Here is an 18,842-nt window from a genome sequence, read left to right as displayed (position 1 = left end):
GGAAGTGGATTGTGTAGGCTGCTGAGTCTCACTGTCTGGTGTTTTTCCAGAAAGACAGAAGTAGAGAAATGACACCTAAGGGTTAAACTGTGCTAAAGGCTGCCAAGGCCGTCTCGAAGCAGATGTGGTTGGCAAGGGCAGCGAAAAGAGATATAAACCTTGGAAACCGAAAGCACAGTGTGGGGGAAGTATTTTGTGAAGGAAGGAGATTGTTAGGAGAAGCGAAGGAGAGCAATTCATGTCTGTTTACCTATTGTCAGTAATGACTCTTAACTTTAACTACCTGTGTCTCCATGGCTATCTTTCGGCTGGACTGTCTACGCTTGGGTACAACCAGGCGAAAGGGGTAAACATCTGGGCCGCACCGCATCACTTCATCAACCCAAATTGTATTTGCATTTTGACAAATTTGTAGGGCAGTACAATATCTCAGAAAGGAGGTCAGGTCTCCTGCTCCCCTGGTCCATTCACTATAGCTGCCCAATATAACTATGTGCTGTTCTGGTCCCTTCACCTCAAGTACAGAAAAGGGCTACCAAAGTGATCAAGGGGTTGGAGCAACTTCCTTATGAGGAAAGTTTACAACATTTGGGGGTTCTTAGGAAAAAAGCACTTAAGGAAGACATGATAGAAGTTTATAAAATTATTCAATGCAATGGAGAAAATAGATTGAAAAAGCTTTTCTCTTTTTCACATAAGAACTAGAAATTGGGCCATTCAATGAAGCTGAACACTGGAAAATTCAAGACCGACAAAAGAAAACTTCACACAACACAGAGTTAAACTATATAATTTGCTACTACAAGAGACAGTGACAGCCACCAACTTGGATGGATTAAAAAAGGATTAGACAAATTCACGGAAGATAAGGCTATCAGTGGCTACTTGCCGCGATGGCAGTGTTCTTTCTCACTGTCAGAGGCAGAATGCCTGAATACCAGTTGCTGGAAATCACAAATGGGGGCAGCACTATTACACTTAGGTCCTGCTTGCTGCCTTCACATAGGAATCTAATTTGCTACCGTGAGAAGAAGATGCTGGGCTAGATGGGCTGTTGGCCTGATCAAGCAGAATTCGTCTTATATGACTTAATTAGGCCAGTGAGCAACATGAATTTTAGTGTAAGCCCAGTTCTAAACTAGTCTTCTGTGGGAACCTGGCTATCTTGACATTTATATCTTTCCAGCTTTCTTGCTTATACAACCAGAGCGATATTATAGCCATGTAAGATAATTTGACATGGCTAGACAACATAAAAATGACTGGCTGCCCTGCATTTGACCCCAGCGAGAAGCTTAGCGTACTTGTAAAAAGTTCCTTCCCTAAGTAATATTTTACTTGCAGAAGTCAAAAACTCCCACATGCAGACAGAAAAAAATCAAGCAATGTGGCAGCAACTGGAGGATAAATTTACCGCAAGCTATGTTATTTCATAGCCTATTTTGTTACAGTTTTGGACAAGTTATGGGACATTTCCTATGAGCAGCATTCCATGTTCATGAAATTCTAATGCACACTGCACTTATTTTAATGTTTTTTCATTTAAAGTCACATGCATTATTTTCTTACGTACTTCTATTATAAGCACATACATAGTAAGCAGAACTACTGCAGAAAGTACTCTGGTGATATGTATACTAGCTATGTATATATGTAGATCATGCGGGTCTGTTTGAAAAGAAAATAGTAAAGTCTTGTCTTGAGTTAAGTAAATGAGTTTTGCTTTCATTAGAAAAACAGAACCATCAAAACATACTAACCTACAAAGTCTGATCACAGCACAACTTCCTAAGAGATCAAGGCACCAGTTCTGTACATAGAGTAAGTCCCACAGAACTTGTTTCCAGACAACATACATGGAGATCAGATTACATGCATTTCATCTTCATTTACTTTCCTTCAAAGATTTGAGTCTAGTGTCATTTTGGAGGGCTCCCAATCAGTTTCTGCCATACTAGGTAGCCAATTTTAACTCAGCTACCTGGTATGGCAGAAAATTACTGGAAGCATTCCAAAATGATACTAATCAATTTTACCTCAGCTACCTGGCCAGAATTTCTTCACACAAGTTGTTGAGATTTCAAGACTCCATTGTACCTTTTGTATGACATTGAATGTCAAAGATAAATACACAAAGGAACTCTATGAGATCACAGTTACTGTGGTGTAGTGGTTAAGGTGCTGGACTACGACTTGGGAGACCACAGTTCGAATCCCCACACAGACATGAAACTCACTGGGTGATCTTGGGCCAGTCATTGCCTCTCAGCCTCATGAAAACCCTATTCGTAGGGTCGTCATAAGTCGGAATCGACTGGAAGGCAGTATATTTACATTTTTTAATATCAAGAATCAGCATCAAGAATCTTGCACTAGATTTATTTTTATGAAAGCCACATTCCTTTGAAGACATCATTATCTTTCCTACATGGCCCTATGTAAACTTTTGGTAGAACATGTGCCGTTTTATTAAATGAATTTGACAGAGCTGTCATTGAAGTTTTGTATACACAATGTTTTAAAATATGGAAACATGCAAATAAAGACATACAGGTAAACATCCTTAAACTGCACTCCTATACATACCTATTTGGAAATAAGCCCCACTGTAGACAGTGGGACTTGCTTCTGAGAAAACATGCATAAAATTATACTATTAGTCTCCATATTGGGAAACTGAAAGTCGAAAGGCAGCTTATTTAAAAGTTGAAATAATGATGATGTCAGAATGCACAATCATGTAGTTTTTGTGAGAGATTATTCTTAAGTAGAAAAGGTGGGCCTAGGAAGACAACCAAATTCAAAATTACATCCATACATCCCTATAGATTACTAGATTATTATGGATGTGTAAATAATTTCTAATACTGGATCAATGGAAGGAACAAAACATTTTACAGTCTTAAAATGAAGCAAGAACTAGGGATCTGGCAAACTGAACACTGAATTTTTGGGCAATCTCAAATTCTGTCTCACAGAGCCAAATTCTACATTCAAAACTCTCACTTTGTACAACCTTCCTGAAGCAGTGCTATTTTAGAATGAAGGTGAATATTGTACCTATGAATGGCTTCCTCACAATACATAAATACAGTGCAGGGTTGCCAGGTCAGAAGCATCCCAAACCCTGAGATTTTTGGGGTGGGCCCAAATGATGTGCCTGAGTGATGTCATGGGGCGGGTCCAAGAGACATCATGGGGCAGGTCTGAGTGATGTCATGGGCGGGCCCGAGTGATGTCATTATGCATGATACATTAAGCATCAACTGTTGCTTGGCGCATACAATTCATACAAAAACATTTCTCTGATTGGAAATTAAGATAGAAATCTTAGCTAAAAGATGGAGCCTGGGTAGGGAACATTTAATCTAGCCAACTCGCTCCTGGCAAAAAGGGTTTAAGTGCCCTCCGGCCAGGCCAGTCACCAGAAGGCCACTGTAGGAAGAAAGGAGCCTAGTGTTGTGGAGATGTTAGATGGGAGCACTCAGGAGTAAAGATGGATGACCCCGAAGGCTGAAATTCTAAACAGACGTACTAAGGGACTAAGTCCCATAGAACTCAAAACTCAATAGGACGTCTCAGTAAATATGGTTTGATTGTGTTGTTGGTAAAGCTTGACTAGGGATCCTCTGCAAATATACCCATATCAAGTAGGGTTGGCAACCCCCTGTCTGAAATAGCCCGCCCCTACATTTTAACATCCAAATTTCTTTACAGATTTGACCCTTCACTTCAGAAAAAGGTCTGAGAAATGAGTAAGAAGATTCTCTACCCTTTTCTGTCTCCCCTGTGGGCTGCTATGAACTCACTTCGTCAGCCAACCCTATTCCAGTGAATATAATTGACGGAGAGAAAGCACACGTGATTTTGTCTACCTTCTTATGCAGCAGCTTGGGAACAACAATTGCAGCTACGCTGCCCAGTATGTGAATTTTCTTTTACCACTATTGGACAAGGAACAAACAACAAGGTGCATCATCAGTGGGTTTAAGAAGGTTGAGCGGGGTGGAAAGAACCATTTTGTTGCTTCTATAGATGAAAGGGAGTGTGGATGGTAAATGAAATGCAAATAGAAAAACAAAAACAAAAGACCATGATGATTTCTTAAATGTAATACCATACCAACCACAAGAGTCCTATGAGTAAGGCAGAAAACTAAGCATCCCACAACCAGTCAGGATTCCTAACCAAAAACAAAAAAATCCTGGCAGCCAGTCAGCCAAGGTCACAGAAATCCCTATGCAGCACAACTTGACCCAGCAGCTGCAGTTAGTGCAGAATGCTGTGGCACAATTGCTGTCATGAGACCCTATCAGCACATAACACCTCTGCTCTGAAATCTGTACTGGTTGTCAATTTGCTACCAGGCCAAATTCAAGGTGTGCTTTCCATGTTACAGATGCCACACAGTATTTGTTCTGCTCTTATAAGAAACCGATCCTTTAGTGTGGCAGCACCTATGCTTTGAAACTCCCTGCCTATTGACATTAGCAGGTGACTTCATTGTACTCTTTTTGGCACCTTCTAAAAATATTTTTGTTTAGGCAAGCCTACCCAGGCATGTAGAAGCTATTATTTTTTCTGTCTTTTTAACTCATTGTTGGTTTTATTATTTTGAATGTTTTTAAATACCTGTCTAACTGTTTATGCCAATAATTTTATAGTTTTAATTCTGGCTATAAACCACTTTGAGGGTTTTTTTACAATAAAGCAGTATATAAATGTAAATAAAATAAATAAATAAATTTCGGAATCACTGTGGCCCTTGGGTCTCTTTCCTCTTTTATACCGAGTCAGGCCATTTGGTACCATCTAGCTCAGTACTGATGACATGGACTACTATTGGCTCTCCAGGATTCCAGGCAATAGTCTTTTCCAGAAACTGAATTTTGGACCTTTGCATGCAAAGCATATGCCCTACCACCGAGCTACAACCCTTCCCCTGTTTAAAAAAGCATCTTTTAAAATTGTTCTTTTCAATTCACTAATGAATGCATATCATGCCTAGGGCAGATCCACATATCATGCCTAGGGCAGATCCACACCATTCATTTAAAGCACATTCAACATATATTAAAGGACATGAATCCCAACACAGAATCATGGGAACTGTAGTTTGTTAAGAGTGGTGAGAACTATAACTGTGAGGGGGAAACTACACTTCCCAGGATTCTTTAGGGGAAGTCAGGTGCTTTAAATGTGAGTTGGATGTGCTTTAAATGTATTGTGTGGATCTACTTCATAAACTTTCCCTGCATGTAAATCGTTTTAATTACTTTTTCAAAATGGAAATGAGCTATAAAGTGTACTGGGTGACCATGGGCTACTCACCATCTCTCAGCCTATCTGCCCCTCAGGATTAAAACAACGGAGGGGAACCATGACCACCCCAAGGAAGAAGGGCACACTTAAAATGTAGAGGAAATAATCTACCACCATAGTGAGAAATCAAATAAATACATTTGGGGACACAGTATGAAGAAATATTTATATAAGCATGACTATCAAAGATGTTTATTATTTATACAACCTGTGAAGATATTTACAGTGCAATCCTATGTTTGTTTAATCGGAAGCAAGTCCCAATGTATTCAATGGGGCTTACTCAAACAGGGAAGTGTGCAGATAACTGCAACCTCAAATGAATTGAATTTTGGACCTTTGCATGCAAAGAATGTGCCCTCCTACTGAGCTACAGCCCTTTTTAAAAATGTATCTTTTAAAATTGTTCTGTTCAATTCACTAACGAATGCACAGCATACTAGAGCAGATCCACACCATGCATTTAAAGCACATTGAACATACATTTGAAGCACATGAATCCCACCACGGAATCATGGAAACTGTAGTTTGTTAAGGGTGGAGGGAACTATAACTGTGAGGGGAAAACTTCACTTCCCAGGGGAAGTCAAGTGCTTTAAATACAAGTTGGATTTGCTTTAAATGTATTATGTGGATCTCCATTACTTCATAAACTTTCTCTACGTATACATCATTTTAATTAAAGTTTAAAACGGAAATAAGCTATAAAGTTTACTTGGTGACCATGGGCTACGCAGCATCTCTCAGTCTAACCTGCACTTCAGGGTAAAAAGAACAGAGGGGGACCATGACCACCCCAAGGAAGAAGGGCACACTTAAAATGTAGAGGAAATAATCATTTGTAAATAATATTTTACAATCATAGTGTGAGACACATATTAAGACATATTATGAAGAAATATTTATATAAGCATGAATGTCACAGATGTTTATTATTTACACTACCTGTAAATATATTGTAGCGCAATCCTATGCATGTTTACTCAGAAGCAAGTCTCAATGTACTCAATGGGGCTTATTCAGACGGAAGGATGCACGGGACTGCAATTCAGTAATAAGGAGCTTCACTCACCCAATCCAAAATTCAGAATCATGCCACTTTAAGCTGTTTTCCAACTTTTATATTTATTTTATAGTTATTGGATTTGAAATGGCTTTATATGTTGTGAGCTGCCTTGGTTTCCAACTCTACTTCACAGGGTTGTTGGAAATATTCCATATACACAGACACTGGAGATGTAAAAATCCATACACCCCATATAATAGTTTATTGTCAAAACCAGTTAGCCGCTGCAGACCTTTTTTTAAAAAAAAAAACACTATTAGTTTCCTGCCAAATAAAAACAGTGACACCTAAGTAGGCTCTGCCTTATTGCTTTAAAAAAAAGGATCTGAGGGGCAGAGAAAAATTTACAACACAATCCTTAATTAGAAAAGTATAACACTGAAGCATGTACACTTTTGAAAACTTCTGTTCAATTTTTTTTGAAAAATAAGAAGTATAGTATACAATGTTTGCAAGTAATTAAAAAAACTTTACATGTACCCCTTTATGCCTACCAAGATCCTTCTGTGATTTTCTGTTGTAGTGCAATCCTATGCATGTTTACTCAGAATCAAGCCCAATCCTGTACAGAGAAAGTACTCTTTATGCTGCTGAAAGCTATATATTTACTGAATTCCTGATGGAAACAGGAAAAGGAAACTGTGAGGTGTAGCTCGTACTATTGTCAATCATAACCCTGACTTCTTATTGGCTAAAAACCTGAAAGGGTAGGGATTAGAGCAGAACTTAGAGCAACTAACAGAAGTTGCGGGGGGGGGGGAGCTGATACTTTGGTGTATCTCTCAGGAACCAGACAACCTAGAAACTTTTTTTTTTTTAAATGAAAGCTGAAAGTCTGGAGATTAAGTCACCTGGAGACCCAGACAGGACCCCCAAAAGCTGGAGGTCTGGTAACCTTAATATGGTGCCTTCTCAGAAAACCAGCACATTCTGGAGGAGGCTAGGCTACAGCCTTTTTTTGATGCACTTAAATTTCTCACACAGAAAGCTCTTTGCACAAGGGATGCATTCAAGCATGAGATAGCCCTTATGAATTCTGAAATGGTATAGGAGTGTGCCACATAATATTTCTGAATGAATATATCACCTGAAATTCCCCTTCACTTTTCTGAGTTATGCACCACTAACCTCTTGCAAAATGGAATAATGTTCTATCAGAATGTATTTATTTTAAATATTTAGGTACTGCTTCTCCAAGGCTCAAATCAGTTTGCATAAAAATAAAACAATATAATTAGATAACACACTATAACAAATGCAGCAGCCAATAGATGTGTCCTGAAGCCTTTTGGGGAGTCCATGAAAGGAGGAACTAGTCCTAATCTCAATTGGGAGGTCAGTTCACAACTTGGGGCACTTGAAGGAAATGCCCTGATATTTTTACTTCACACCCTGAAGTAAAGAGAGCAGGGCCTGCAGAAGTCCTCAGCTGGTATGAGGGTTCAATAGAGAAAGAAGCAATCTCTAAAGTATTTTGGTCCCAGGCCAAGAAGGGCTTTAAAAAGGAAAACATAAACACCTTGAATTGAGTCTGGAAGACAACAGGCATCCAAGACAGTTACTGAGAACCTGGTTAAAAGCTTGTTTACTTATTGCATTTATTTAGTGCCTTTCTTCCAAGGAATCCAAGGTAAGTTTGTTGTTGTTGTTATGTGCCTTCAAGTCGATTATGACTTATGGCATGATGTTAAGAACTAGGGTGGATTTTCACCCCCTTTCATACTGGTTACACCCTGGAGAGAAGCACTGATGATCCTAGTTAAGTGAGCTTACACCACTGTTCCTGCGGGAAACCTGAAATGTTAAGAAAAGAAGCACCTCAGAAGTACATTAGGACCTAGCAGTTGCCCACCAAGTATCTAAGTGTATAAAGTTGTATGACCCATCTTTATACTTTAATGCAGGGAACACCATTGTAAATGCTGCAAACACACCTGCTGCCCTAAAGTGTGAATTCATTCTAAACAGGTAATTGAACCTGAAATTCTCCACAGCTTAACTCAACACTCTACTCCACTGATACACAATCTATGGACCTCCAGCTGTTTTTCTACTTGCAACTCCCATCAGCTCCAGCCAGGATGGTAAATGGTCTGGAATTATGGGAGTTGTAGTCCAGGAACATCTAGAAAGCCACAGGTTCCCCTTGACTGTTCTAGTCAATGCATCATATTAGTGCTCAAGTCTCACTAACCAGCCAGGACACAATGAAGGATCCCATGCACATATCGTGTTCAACTTTATGCGGCTGACTGCACTACTACTTAAACATTATTGAGGCTGTGCACACCACTGTTTTAAATCTCTTCAGGAATTTGGATTAAGGTTTAACACAATCAGACCCAAAAGTAACACATTGTATAAAACACACTTTTTACATTAAGTTTGAAAGGCATTTCCAGAGTTTAGACAGGGCATTAAATTATTTTATGTTTTATTTCAGTGCTATTATAATTAAGTGCCTGTCAGCATTTCCAATATAAGTACCTATTTTTGGAATTCAATTTGTCCATTAAATTCTACTCCAAGGTGAAGTTTTATAGACAGTGTTTTAGTATCAAGCATGTTTGAAATGAAATGACTGCTTTTAACTCTCAAGCAAGAAAGGCGGGTGAATATATTTACCACTGTGAAAACACTTTTACATTTCTGCATCCTATATGGTTTTTACCTTTTTGTAATATAATAAAAATTTAGTGAATGACCAGCCTACGGATGTAGAATCACATGCCACAGACCACTTACTTTCTTTGAAAATTATTCCAGTTAGCCTGTGAATGCTCAGTTATGGTGAAAAGTGACATGATTCAACGTCATCACAACTTGTCGACTGCGGCATGCAACACAAAGCAAGAGTGCCAGCATTTCTACAACTGCAGCATAATGCATCTCATGAACTAAAAAGGCTGCAGATACAAATAGCTCATCTAAAAGAAAAGATTTAGCCCTCCCTACACATATTACCAAAAGCAATTCATATACAGAAGTTTCGTTACGTAGTAGAAACTAGCTTAGTTGCAGACAACTTAACATTGGGGCATATTATCTGTTCTAACATTTCTCACCAGCTTCTAGAAAACAGATGGTTAGTACATTGCAGGATGCATATAACTAGTTATGGCCAACACTAACATGTCAAGAAAACATGATCTCCACAATTTCTCCCAAAACAGAGGCATATTAAGCAGTGGCCATTTGATGGTGTCCTCACCTTACTAGGCCACCAAGGATACAAAGCCTGCTACTGACCAAAGATATGAATCCAGAAACACTTCTATAGAGCAGTTTCCACATTAATCTTGGCCGTGGCAATGATTTCTTGAATGGAATGGCAACCATAGGAAAGGTACTTGCAGTTTGTGTGGAATGGATCCTGTTGCTCTGTATGAGTCAGAAAACATAATGGGCTGAATGGCAGTCCAAGCTGAACCATTGTTCATAAAGCATTATTTACTTGTCTAAAGGCTTTAGTAAGTTCTGCAATCTTAGTCAAAACAATCTGGGTATCAGGGCTGAGAAAGATTTCTCCAAGACCTGGAAAAGCTGCCAACAGAACACACAATGACACTACTGGGCCAAAGGGGTCAACTGTCTCACTGAGTACATAAGGTTTTCTTTGAATAGATGACGTTCTATTAAGTCTGTTGAAGGATCAGTTAAAAGAAAACCATGCCCTAAAAAAGGAAATTCTGGAAGGTTGTCTAATCAAATGCCAGTTAACCAAAGCAGGATCCATTGAACTCAAATATTCCTAATAGGATTACTCTATCTCCATTCAAGAATATAGCATGTAGCAAGGAGGGAGCAGGTATGACCAAGATGGACTAATACCAGAAGTTCTTTAGGGCAAAGAATAGAATCAGTAAAAAATCTAGATGGATTAGGGAAATAAACTGTGCCACTTTCCAAAGAAGAATAAAACCACAAGTGCCATCTGCGAATTGGAGCTGTGAAAATAATCTTTTCCAGATCTCAAGTATAGCAGACATTTAAGTCTTGATTGTGAAAACAAGTAGTATTTGCCAAGATTTTCAAGATACAATCTACTTAGCTCTATGATTGTGTCAAATGCTCCACTATGGCCTAGCTTGTATATAAACAAGTTACTGCCTAGTGTTAACAAACCACAAGTTAACCATGAGTTGTCCCACAGGCAAACAAACCATGTTTTGTTTCTCCAACGTTTGTTTTGTTTTTCCAGATGCTCTTGTCTTACGCAGTTTGGTGAGTATCCAGGAGGGGGAGGTGGCTAAAGAAACCATAGGTAAGGAAGGGTGCTGGGTTCTCATGTAAAGGCCAAGCTACTGGTAAAACAAAACAAGGTTTATAGGCCAACAAACCATGGCTTCAAAGAGGAGATTGCTGGCAGCAAAGAAGCCATAGTTTAGCTACTGGGCAGAATTTGGATGATCACACAAACCATTGCTTAATTAACCATGGCTCAGCATTATGTGCGAACTAGGTCTATTCCAGCCTTGGACTCTTTTGGAAAGAAAGGTATGATATAAATTGAATAAATCAATAAATAAAATATATCTGGCAAGTTACAAAGCTTAAAAGCAACATGCCCAGTGTTTAGCGTGCAACACAAACATTTCCTGCTAGATTAAACCAAAGTAAGTTGCCACCAAAATCCCCTTCTATAATGCTAATGTCAGCCTTTCATCCTTTTCCTATTTAAGGGAGACCAGAATTTACTCTTATACAATATGGTTGGTGAACAGGTTATTATATCAACATTATAATTAAAAGTTGTCTCCTCCAATGATCTCACTTACCAACTGTATGTAGTTTTTGCTTCCTTTCATTTTCAAAGTTGTCTTTTTGCTCCTGAAGTTCTTCACTGTCACTGTCTAAGGTAGTTTCAGTCTCCACGATACCAGCCAAGGAAAAGGTAGGCATATTTGGCTGCAGTGCAACTGTTCCAAAAGTTTCCAGTTAGTTGTGCAGTCCAAAGATAGCATGCAAGAAGTTGGCTTATGTAAGCTTTTAATTAGGGAACATGGCCACTCTTCCTTCCTCTCCTTCAAGATAAAGTCTGATTTTATGGTAAGACATACGATTTTCCACATGATTACTGAATACAGATTAATCCCCCTTCCAAAATGCACTATAAACAAGTTGTTTACCCTCATTCAGCAGTTAAAACTGCAAAGAGATGAGCTTTTTCACTCCAAGGAGTTCTTAAGAGCAGAATAACAATTCTAGAACATATTAGAAATTATCTTGATGTTTATAATTTAGCCCCATGTAGGAGTGCAAAAACAAAACACATAATCACCGTATCTTGTATTTAGCACAGTAATATAGCAGGTTGGATATTACACTGTTTTGAGAGCCCTATGAAGCTCACCCATGGTAAACTCCCTGTGAATACCACTTACCATGAAAATCCTATTCATAGTGTCGCCATAAGTCGGAATCGACTTGAAGGCAGTCCATTTCCATTTCATAGTCTGAGTGGCCACATTACTATGCTGCTGTAATCTGTAATAACTGTAGTTACCCTCAAGGGAAGTCCCACACAAAATATTTTATTGTGTACTCAAAAGAGTGGGAGCACTTTGCAATTTTTAAAACATGACTGGCATGAACTGGTTCTGATTGTAAAGAAGTGAGACAGTACCCCAATACAAAATACCAAAGTACACAGTAAAACAAACACCAAGTGATTTGCCTTGGCTTAATAGAACATAGGTATAGTGTAAAAAGAGCTTTACCTCTGTCTAAGACTTTTTCTGAAGGGAAAGCATCATACAATAGTTTCTTTCGAAGCAGTGCCAGGTGTACAACTGGTCCTGTATTTCGCAATGCCTCCACAACTTCTTGGTTGGTATAATTCTGAATGTTAACCCCATCAACCTAATATATAAATGTACATATATAAAGCATACAATTGGTTTCTAAATAGCAATCCATGTCAGAAAGCAGGTTGCTTGAATGAGAACATCATTTTAAGGCTAATTACAGGACATTTCTGTAATCCAAAACTGAATCTTCACAATCTCTGTATACAGTATTACTTAATATTGAATAATATTACTTAAGCTCAGCAGGGCTCCCAGTCATCTCAGACACGAAAAAATGATTGAGCTAAGGTCAGCCGCAAGACTGCGTGCACACACATGCACAGATATATGGGATCCTTGGAACTCATAGTTCAGGAATTCTAAAGAAAAGTAGAGTCACTGGAGCAGAGCAGTGGTTCCCAAACATTTCCCCCTACGGCTCACTTGGGTGGATCTTGGTGGATCACTTCATGATTTTTCTGCCTGTTATAGCAATTAGAATTCACTGTGCTAGAGGCTGTATGGTTTTAATTATATTTTAATTGCTTCTTTTATGTCTTATATATTTTATTGTATTACAATTTGAATTCCACAGATTGTAAAACAATAAAGTAAATATAAGAAATAAAAGCAATGAAAATACAATTTAAAAAATCAATATGAATATTTAAAGTGATGGATGTGCCGTCTCCCATCTTCAATGCAAATCCACAGTCACACTACGGACCACCTGAACGAAGCTCACAGACCACTGGTACTCCATGGACCACAGTTTGGGAACTCCTGGAGTAAACAGACAAGGGAGAGGGCAATATCTGCCAGCTCTCCTATCTATCTGCAGCCCTCTACACCAATTCCACAGTATTTCCAAAGTCCCTTATGCTCCCAATTAGATTTTCAGGGAGCTGTAGTGGAAAGGGAGAGGCAACAAAGTGCCTATTAATATTAACTCTATTCCATTCATAGAAGACTTGTTAGGATACAAATCACACACACTAAATCTACCACAGAGATGAACTAGCCGCAGCCACCAGGGAACCAATACTTCTCTGTGGAAAAAATCCACATGGGCTGCAGCTGCATGTGACTGACAGTCACATGGATAACACAGATTGCATAGGCCTTCAATGCTTCACTCTGCTGGTAGGAAGGATTTACATCAGGGAAAAATTATTCCAGTTTGACTGCTGCATGCAAAGGGGATCTCGACCAGTAGATAATCTGGAACAGATTAGTTTATTCCTGAAATTCTCAAATCTTACAACTAGTATTTTTTTGCAATTTAAGATTCTACAGTCTGCAAATAAGATTTAAACTTACAGCAATAATTTTATCATGGACCTTTATTTGACCGCTGTGTTCTGCAGCACTGCCAGGTATTATGTTTTTAACAAAAATCCCTGAAGATTCTGCTTTAAGAAAAATAAGAACACTCTTAATTGTTAGCCATACATTTAGAACACATTTATTTTCACAGATTCCAGAAAACAATCCATTTAGGAGTTTTGTGGGGTTGTTTTTGCTACAACAAAGAGGCCAATGGCATCTGATGAAATAGATTAGTCCATGAACACTTACATCACAATAAATTTGTGTTAAACTATAATCTTAAACAGTGAACAGGCAGAGGAGAAACATATTCAGAGCTTGAGATATTCTGAAAATTCTTACTACTAATCATCCAACTTTATAGGAAAACAGTTTTTCCCCCACATGCTTTGGGAATCACAACATGAAATGACTAGTAAAGCGTTTTTTAAAACCCCATGCTGCTTCATCATATACAGTAGGGCCCCACTCATACGGCAGGTCCCATTCCACGCCCCCACCGAAAAGCGAAAACCACCAGAAAGTGGGGCACTACTCAGCTGGAGTGTGTGATCAGCTGTAAGGCGGGGAGCTCGTGTGCTCCAGCTGATCCCTGTCAGCTGTAGCGCAGGGAGTTTGCACGCTCCAGCTGCCACGCTCCAGCTGACAGCGATCAGCTGGAGCGTGCAATCAGCTGTAATGTGCAAGCTCCCCGCGCTCCTGCTGACAGGGATCAGCTGTAGCGCACAAGCTCCCCACGCTCCAGCTGATCGTGCGCTCCAGCTGATGAGCTGTAGCGTGTGATCAGCTGTAGCGCGGGGAGCTCGTACGCTCCAGCTGATAGCTGTCAGCTGGAGCGCAGTGGCTGGAGCTCCCCAAGCTCCAGCTGATCGCCCTGCTGGCACCGCCATATTAGCGGAACACCAAAAAGCAGGGTGCCATGAAGCGCGGCCCTACTGTATCACATTTTCTACTACAATACAGCAGGGTTCAATCATTCTATGGAATTTCAACCTCTCTTATATTAATATATTATAGGGTTTTACTAAGATGGCAATAAGATCAGTTGGGGATCAGTGAATCAGTGAATTGGGGGAAATGAAAGACAGTAAGTCCAGGGTATTGGGGGAATAGTCTGCTATCACAAAGACTCATTTAACAACACAAGTATTTCATGAAGGAGTTACTAAATAATTTAAGATAACACAAGGTTTTGCTCTGAAGAAGGAAATACATGAATAAGATACCAGGAATTCCACATTACCAAATCCAGATACCACCCCTGTATAGGTGTTAACTCTGTTCTATAAAACAAATAATTTTATATTTTCATACACTGAACTGGAGTAATGTCAAATATATCTCATTGTGGGTGTTTATGCCAATTAAAATGGGGACTATTGGACCCCATTATCTGATAATAGTGGGAATACTAGATTGCCCATGAAGTATTATTTTAAACATAAAATGAGAAGCCATTTTAAAAATATATAGTTCTCTATTTGAACCAAGGTACATTCCACAAACTTTCCAACATGCTCTTCCTTCGTTGATCAGCTAGCATATAGCTCACCTGTGTCAGAAACTGCTGAATAGCCAACAATTGTTATACCAAGACTCTGCCCATCCTTTTTAGTCAGCTGAACTTCATGAATTTCATTTTCCTAGGAAATAAAATCATTCTGTTTTACAGCTTAATGTTTCAGATTATAAACATTTGTATTAAGCACTTCCAGCCTCTGACATGAACTCCCGTAACTCATCACCCGACTGGAAGCTTCTTCAGTCCAAAAATCCAAGGGAAAATGCTTTTGTAACCTCAGTCCACAAGAGTCTTCTTATTTTCTTGCTTCAGTGTCTTCAATACTGAAATTGACCCTTCTAAATGATCCCTGTCACCATTATCAGTGGCTGCAGCAGGTTGTTAAAGGAGTGGGCCTTAGTTCAGAACTACGCTGTAGGTCTGATACTCTGCCAAGTTTTTAACGAGCCTTCCCTCCAACATGATAAATTTTGAGACTTGCTTTACACACACAGTGATTTCAAATGTGCAAATTCCCCACATGAAACTGAGGTGGCAAATGCAGCAAAAGTATTTTGTCACCTCAGACACATGAATTTATCCAAAGTAAGGTATAAAAGGCAAAATTAATGACAAAAGAGTTGTTACTTAATTCATATTGCCCAAGATATAAACAAGAAAGGGATATGTGCAGCACTACAACAAACAGTTTTAGAACAGAGTGATAGTGCAAAGTGTCATGCCTCCTTTGGATGACTTCTCAGAGGAGGATGAGGAACAGAGGATTGGCACAACAGACCCAGGAGAGGGAACAAGTAGACCCACCCAAGATGCAGACCTCCCATCATTAGAAGGTGTTCAGGATACAGCTGGAGCCCCTCAGTCAGGCTCAGGGAGTGAACAGGAGCCCCTCTACTCCCTGCAGAGCAAAGACACCTGCGAGTAGCAGAGTAACACAGGTCGTTTAAGACTACAAGCTCCCAGGAGTCAGAGGGCTGGTTGCTAGCACCTGAACCGGGGAGGTAAAAGGCTGTGAGTGGCTTGGGGCTCTTGCTGGAAAGTGTCGCCCTTTCGTGATTTCTTGTAGCCAGCCCGACTTGCGACCACATGTCTTCCACCCTGCTCTGTCTCATCGGATCCCAGGTACCTTGACTTTGGACTTCCCCAGGACTCATCTGTTCTTCAGTGTCTCAGTATTTACACTGACTGTAGTTGTGGGCCTCTTTGCCTCAAGCCTGATAGATTTACAGCCTGGCTGCTGGCCGTTATCTGTTAATTACCTTACTGCAGTCACAAAACTATTTCCCTCAGTCAGCAGAGACTGACACAAATCAAGAAGTTACATAACTTCTAGCTAATAATGTAGGTGAGATCCTAGTACTAGGAAAGGTCCAACATGTTGATCCAAAAGACCATCTCAACACTAAAGTAGTTTGGACATAGAGGCCATGGAATTGTTAACATTAGTATCCAGATGCTTTGGGGGCACCATTAGCCTTAAAATGCACTTGGAATAAGAGTTCAGAAATTGAAATCACCCCCAATCAGGGCCAGTCTAAGACATTTTGCAGCCCCAAGCAAAGCAGTAAATGACTCCCCAAGCCAGGATGTACAACAGGAATGGGGTTCACTGCCTAGTTTTGATCCTCATGTATTCTGATAGTCCATCGTTCAATCCCGATCCACCTTTTTTGGTTCTCGCTTGCTTTTGCACTTGCCAATTCGATCCACTGTTTTTTGGTGGCAAAAAAAAATACATAATTTTTAACATAAATGCTTATGTAAATCCATGGAAGTTAATAGATAATAACAATTGTAATTACGAAGATAATTACATAAAATTGGGAGGGGAATTCAGAAAAAAAAGCTGTGCCAATTACAGCTGCAGACCACAACAAATCAGTGCAGATCCAAAAAGACAATGGACTGTCGGATCCAGCTAAAATCCGGTACTAAGTCCGATTTAGCAGATATTCTCCCCCATCCCTAGCGTACTGTAGCCAAAACCAAGTTATTTTGGAATTTGGGACGGAAAAAAACTCACAAGCAGCTTGCCCCCACTCTGACAGTGAAAACACAAAAAGCTACAAAAAATTGTTGTCCTTTCCTGACACCTAAAATTAGCAGCCTAAGGTAGCCCCCTTGTTCTGCCTAACTGCAGAGCTAGCTGTGCCCGCAATAGAAAACCATGTTTCTAAGAGTCATGGAAACAGAAGAAAATACACACTACAGGACAAAGATCTCTGAAAATCTTCCACGCCTAAATCTAAAAAAGCACAGTAGCAACAGATGGAATACAAGCACAGCTTTGCTTACATTTCAAGACCTCCTGCATACTTTGAGTAGCATTCATTTATTTTAATTACTCAAAACTGAGAAAAGCTTATGATTAAACAAAAACACTTTAACATGACCAAAATTAAAATTTGTTAAAGGCATATTTTAAAGATACAATTGTAGCAGCAAATATATTAATGCAGTCTGGATCCATCCACCCCAAACTGTTTAATACTGCAGGACACCATCTTCTGGGAAAGGGCCATAGCTCAATGGTAGAGCATTTGCTTTGCATGCAGAAGACCCCAGGTTCAATCTCCAGCATATCCAGGTAAGGCTGGAGGATCAGAATAGGATTTTTCCTATACACACACACACAGGTCACAAGTATAGTGGGATGATCAGGTAAAACTGACTATCCCACCTACTGCTATCATAACAATTTAAACACTTTTCTATTATCTTTCATCAAAATTCGTTCAAGAGCAATTTATAAGATTAATAACCACAACAAAAACCAAACATAAACTGACAAATAGACAAGACTAGCAGATAACTAGGAGATGAGTAGTTAACAATACTTAAAAGGGCATTAAAAACACTTTATAAAAACCTGGGCAAATAAGGTTTCTGCCCAACATATATTTTTAAAAAAGCAATTATCAGTGCTAGGTGAGGGGAAGGCATTCCATAACCAGAGCACCTACTTCAAATAAATCCTCTCCACAGATGAGATAGGTAGTCAAGGAAGAGTTCTAAAAAAATGAAGGAGGTCATCAGCTATAGGAAAGTAGTAAATAATCTGCTCTGCGATAACAAGAGACTCTGACTTTCTATAGTAGAGTTGAGTGATGGTGGTGGGGACCACTTTGGGATTGGAATATGTACTGAGATGCACCTTGAGAGGGGCCATTAATCTTGTAATCTTGCCATCTATAAGGAATTTTCAATTGCATTACTTCCTGCAAGAAGCAATTCATGGTGGAATTGCAAAGTATTAAGATACTCACTGTTCCAAATCCCCTGTCCTGAAAAGGAGTCAACACACCAACAGGCCGGGCTACAGGGGTCGGTGGTGTCACTGTTATTTCACACATCGGGTCTCTTGCGACAAGCATCTTAATGTAGTTTCCACAGTTTCGCAACACTTGAGCCACTTGTTCACTGCTCATTCCTTGCACATTTGTACCACCAATTTCCAATATGTGATCACTGGTTCTGAGTCTGCCATCCTTCAAGTATGAAATATGGTTTTACTTTCACAAATTTAAGACTAGCAGCTGAAATACAATTATATATTGCCAAACTATAACTGTGTATTTTACTATTTTTCACAAGGCACCCAGTACTTGCAAAATGCCATCAAATGAAACAATGTAATACCAAATTATTTTTCAAGAAAAAAAGTGAGATATTAAACATCAAATTTCTCTAAAACCTGTCACACAGCCACTACTTCAGCACATAAGGTCCCAGTTAATTCATAAGGGACTATTTTTTTAAAAAATTAATAAATAGGAACCTGCTATAAAGCAACTTCCTACAAAACTGGTTATTA

General features: G+C 39.4%; 1 protein-coding gene across 8 annotated transcripts in view; it reads right to left on the bottom strand.

The window, feature by feature from the left end:
• The window catches only part of PATJ (PATJ crumbs cell polarity complex component), a 294,202-nt gene that overhangs the window by 254,971 nt on the left and 20,389 nt on the right, over nt 1-18,842 (bottom strand). For 7 of the 8 annotated variants that reach the window (XM_061633245.1, XM_061633242.1, XM_061633249.1 and 4 more), the window contains 5 exons: nt 18,295-18,516; nt 15,059-15,149; nt 13,498-13,589; nt 12,109-12,250; nt 11,167-11,307 (listed from right to left, as the gene is read on the bottom strand). In XM_061633245.1, coding sequence (XP_061489229.1) covers nt 11,167-11,307; nt 12,109-12,250; nt 13,498-13,589; nt 15,059-15,149; nt 18,295-18,516 — 688 coding nt within the window. The remainder of the gene's footprint in view (nt 1-11,166; nt 11,308-12,108; nt 12,251-13,497; nt 13,590-15,058; nt 15,150-18,294; nt 18,517-18,842) is intronic. The other variant, XM_061633248.1, reaches the window with a different exon arrangement.

This window comes from Rhineura floridana, chromosome 6 (genome assembly GCF_030035675.1).
Source record: "Rhineura floridana isolate rRhiFlo1 chromosome 6, rRhiFlo1.hap2, whole genome shotgun sequence".
NCBI lineage: Eukaryota > Metazoa > Chordata > Lepidosauria > Squamata > Rhineuridae > Rhineura > Rhineura floridana.
This window is presented reverse-complemented; position numbering and strand designations above follow the sequence as displayed.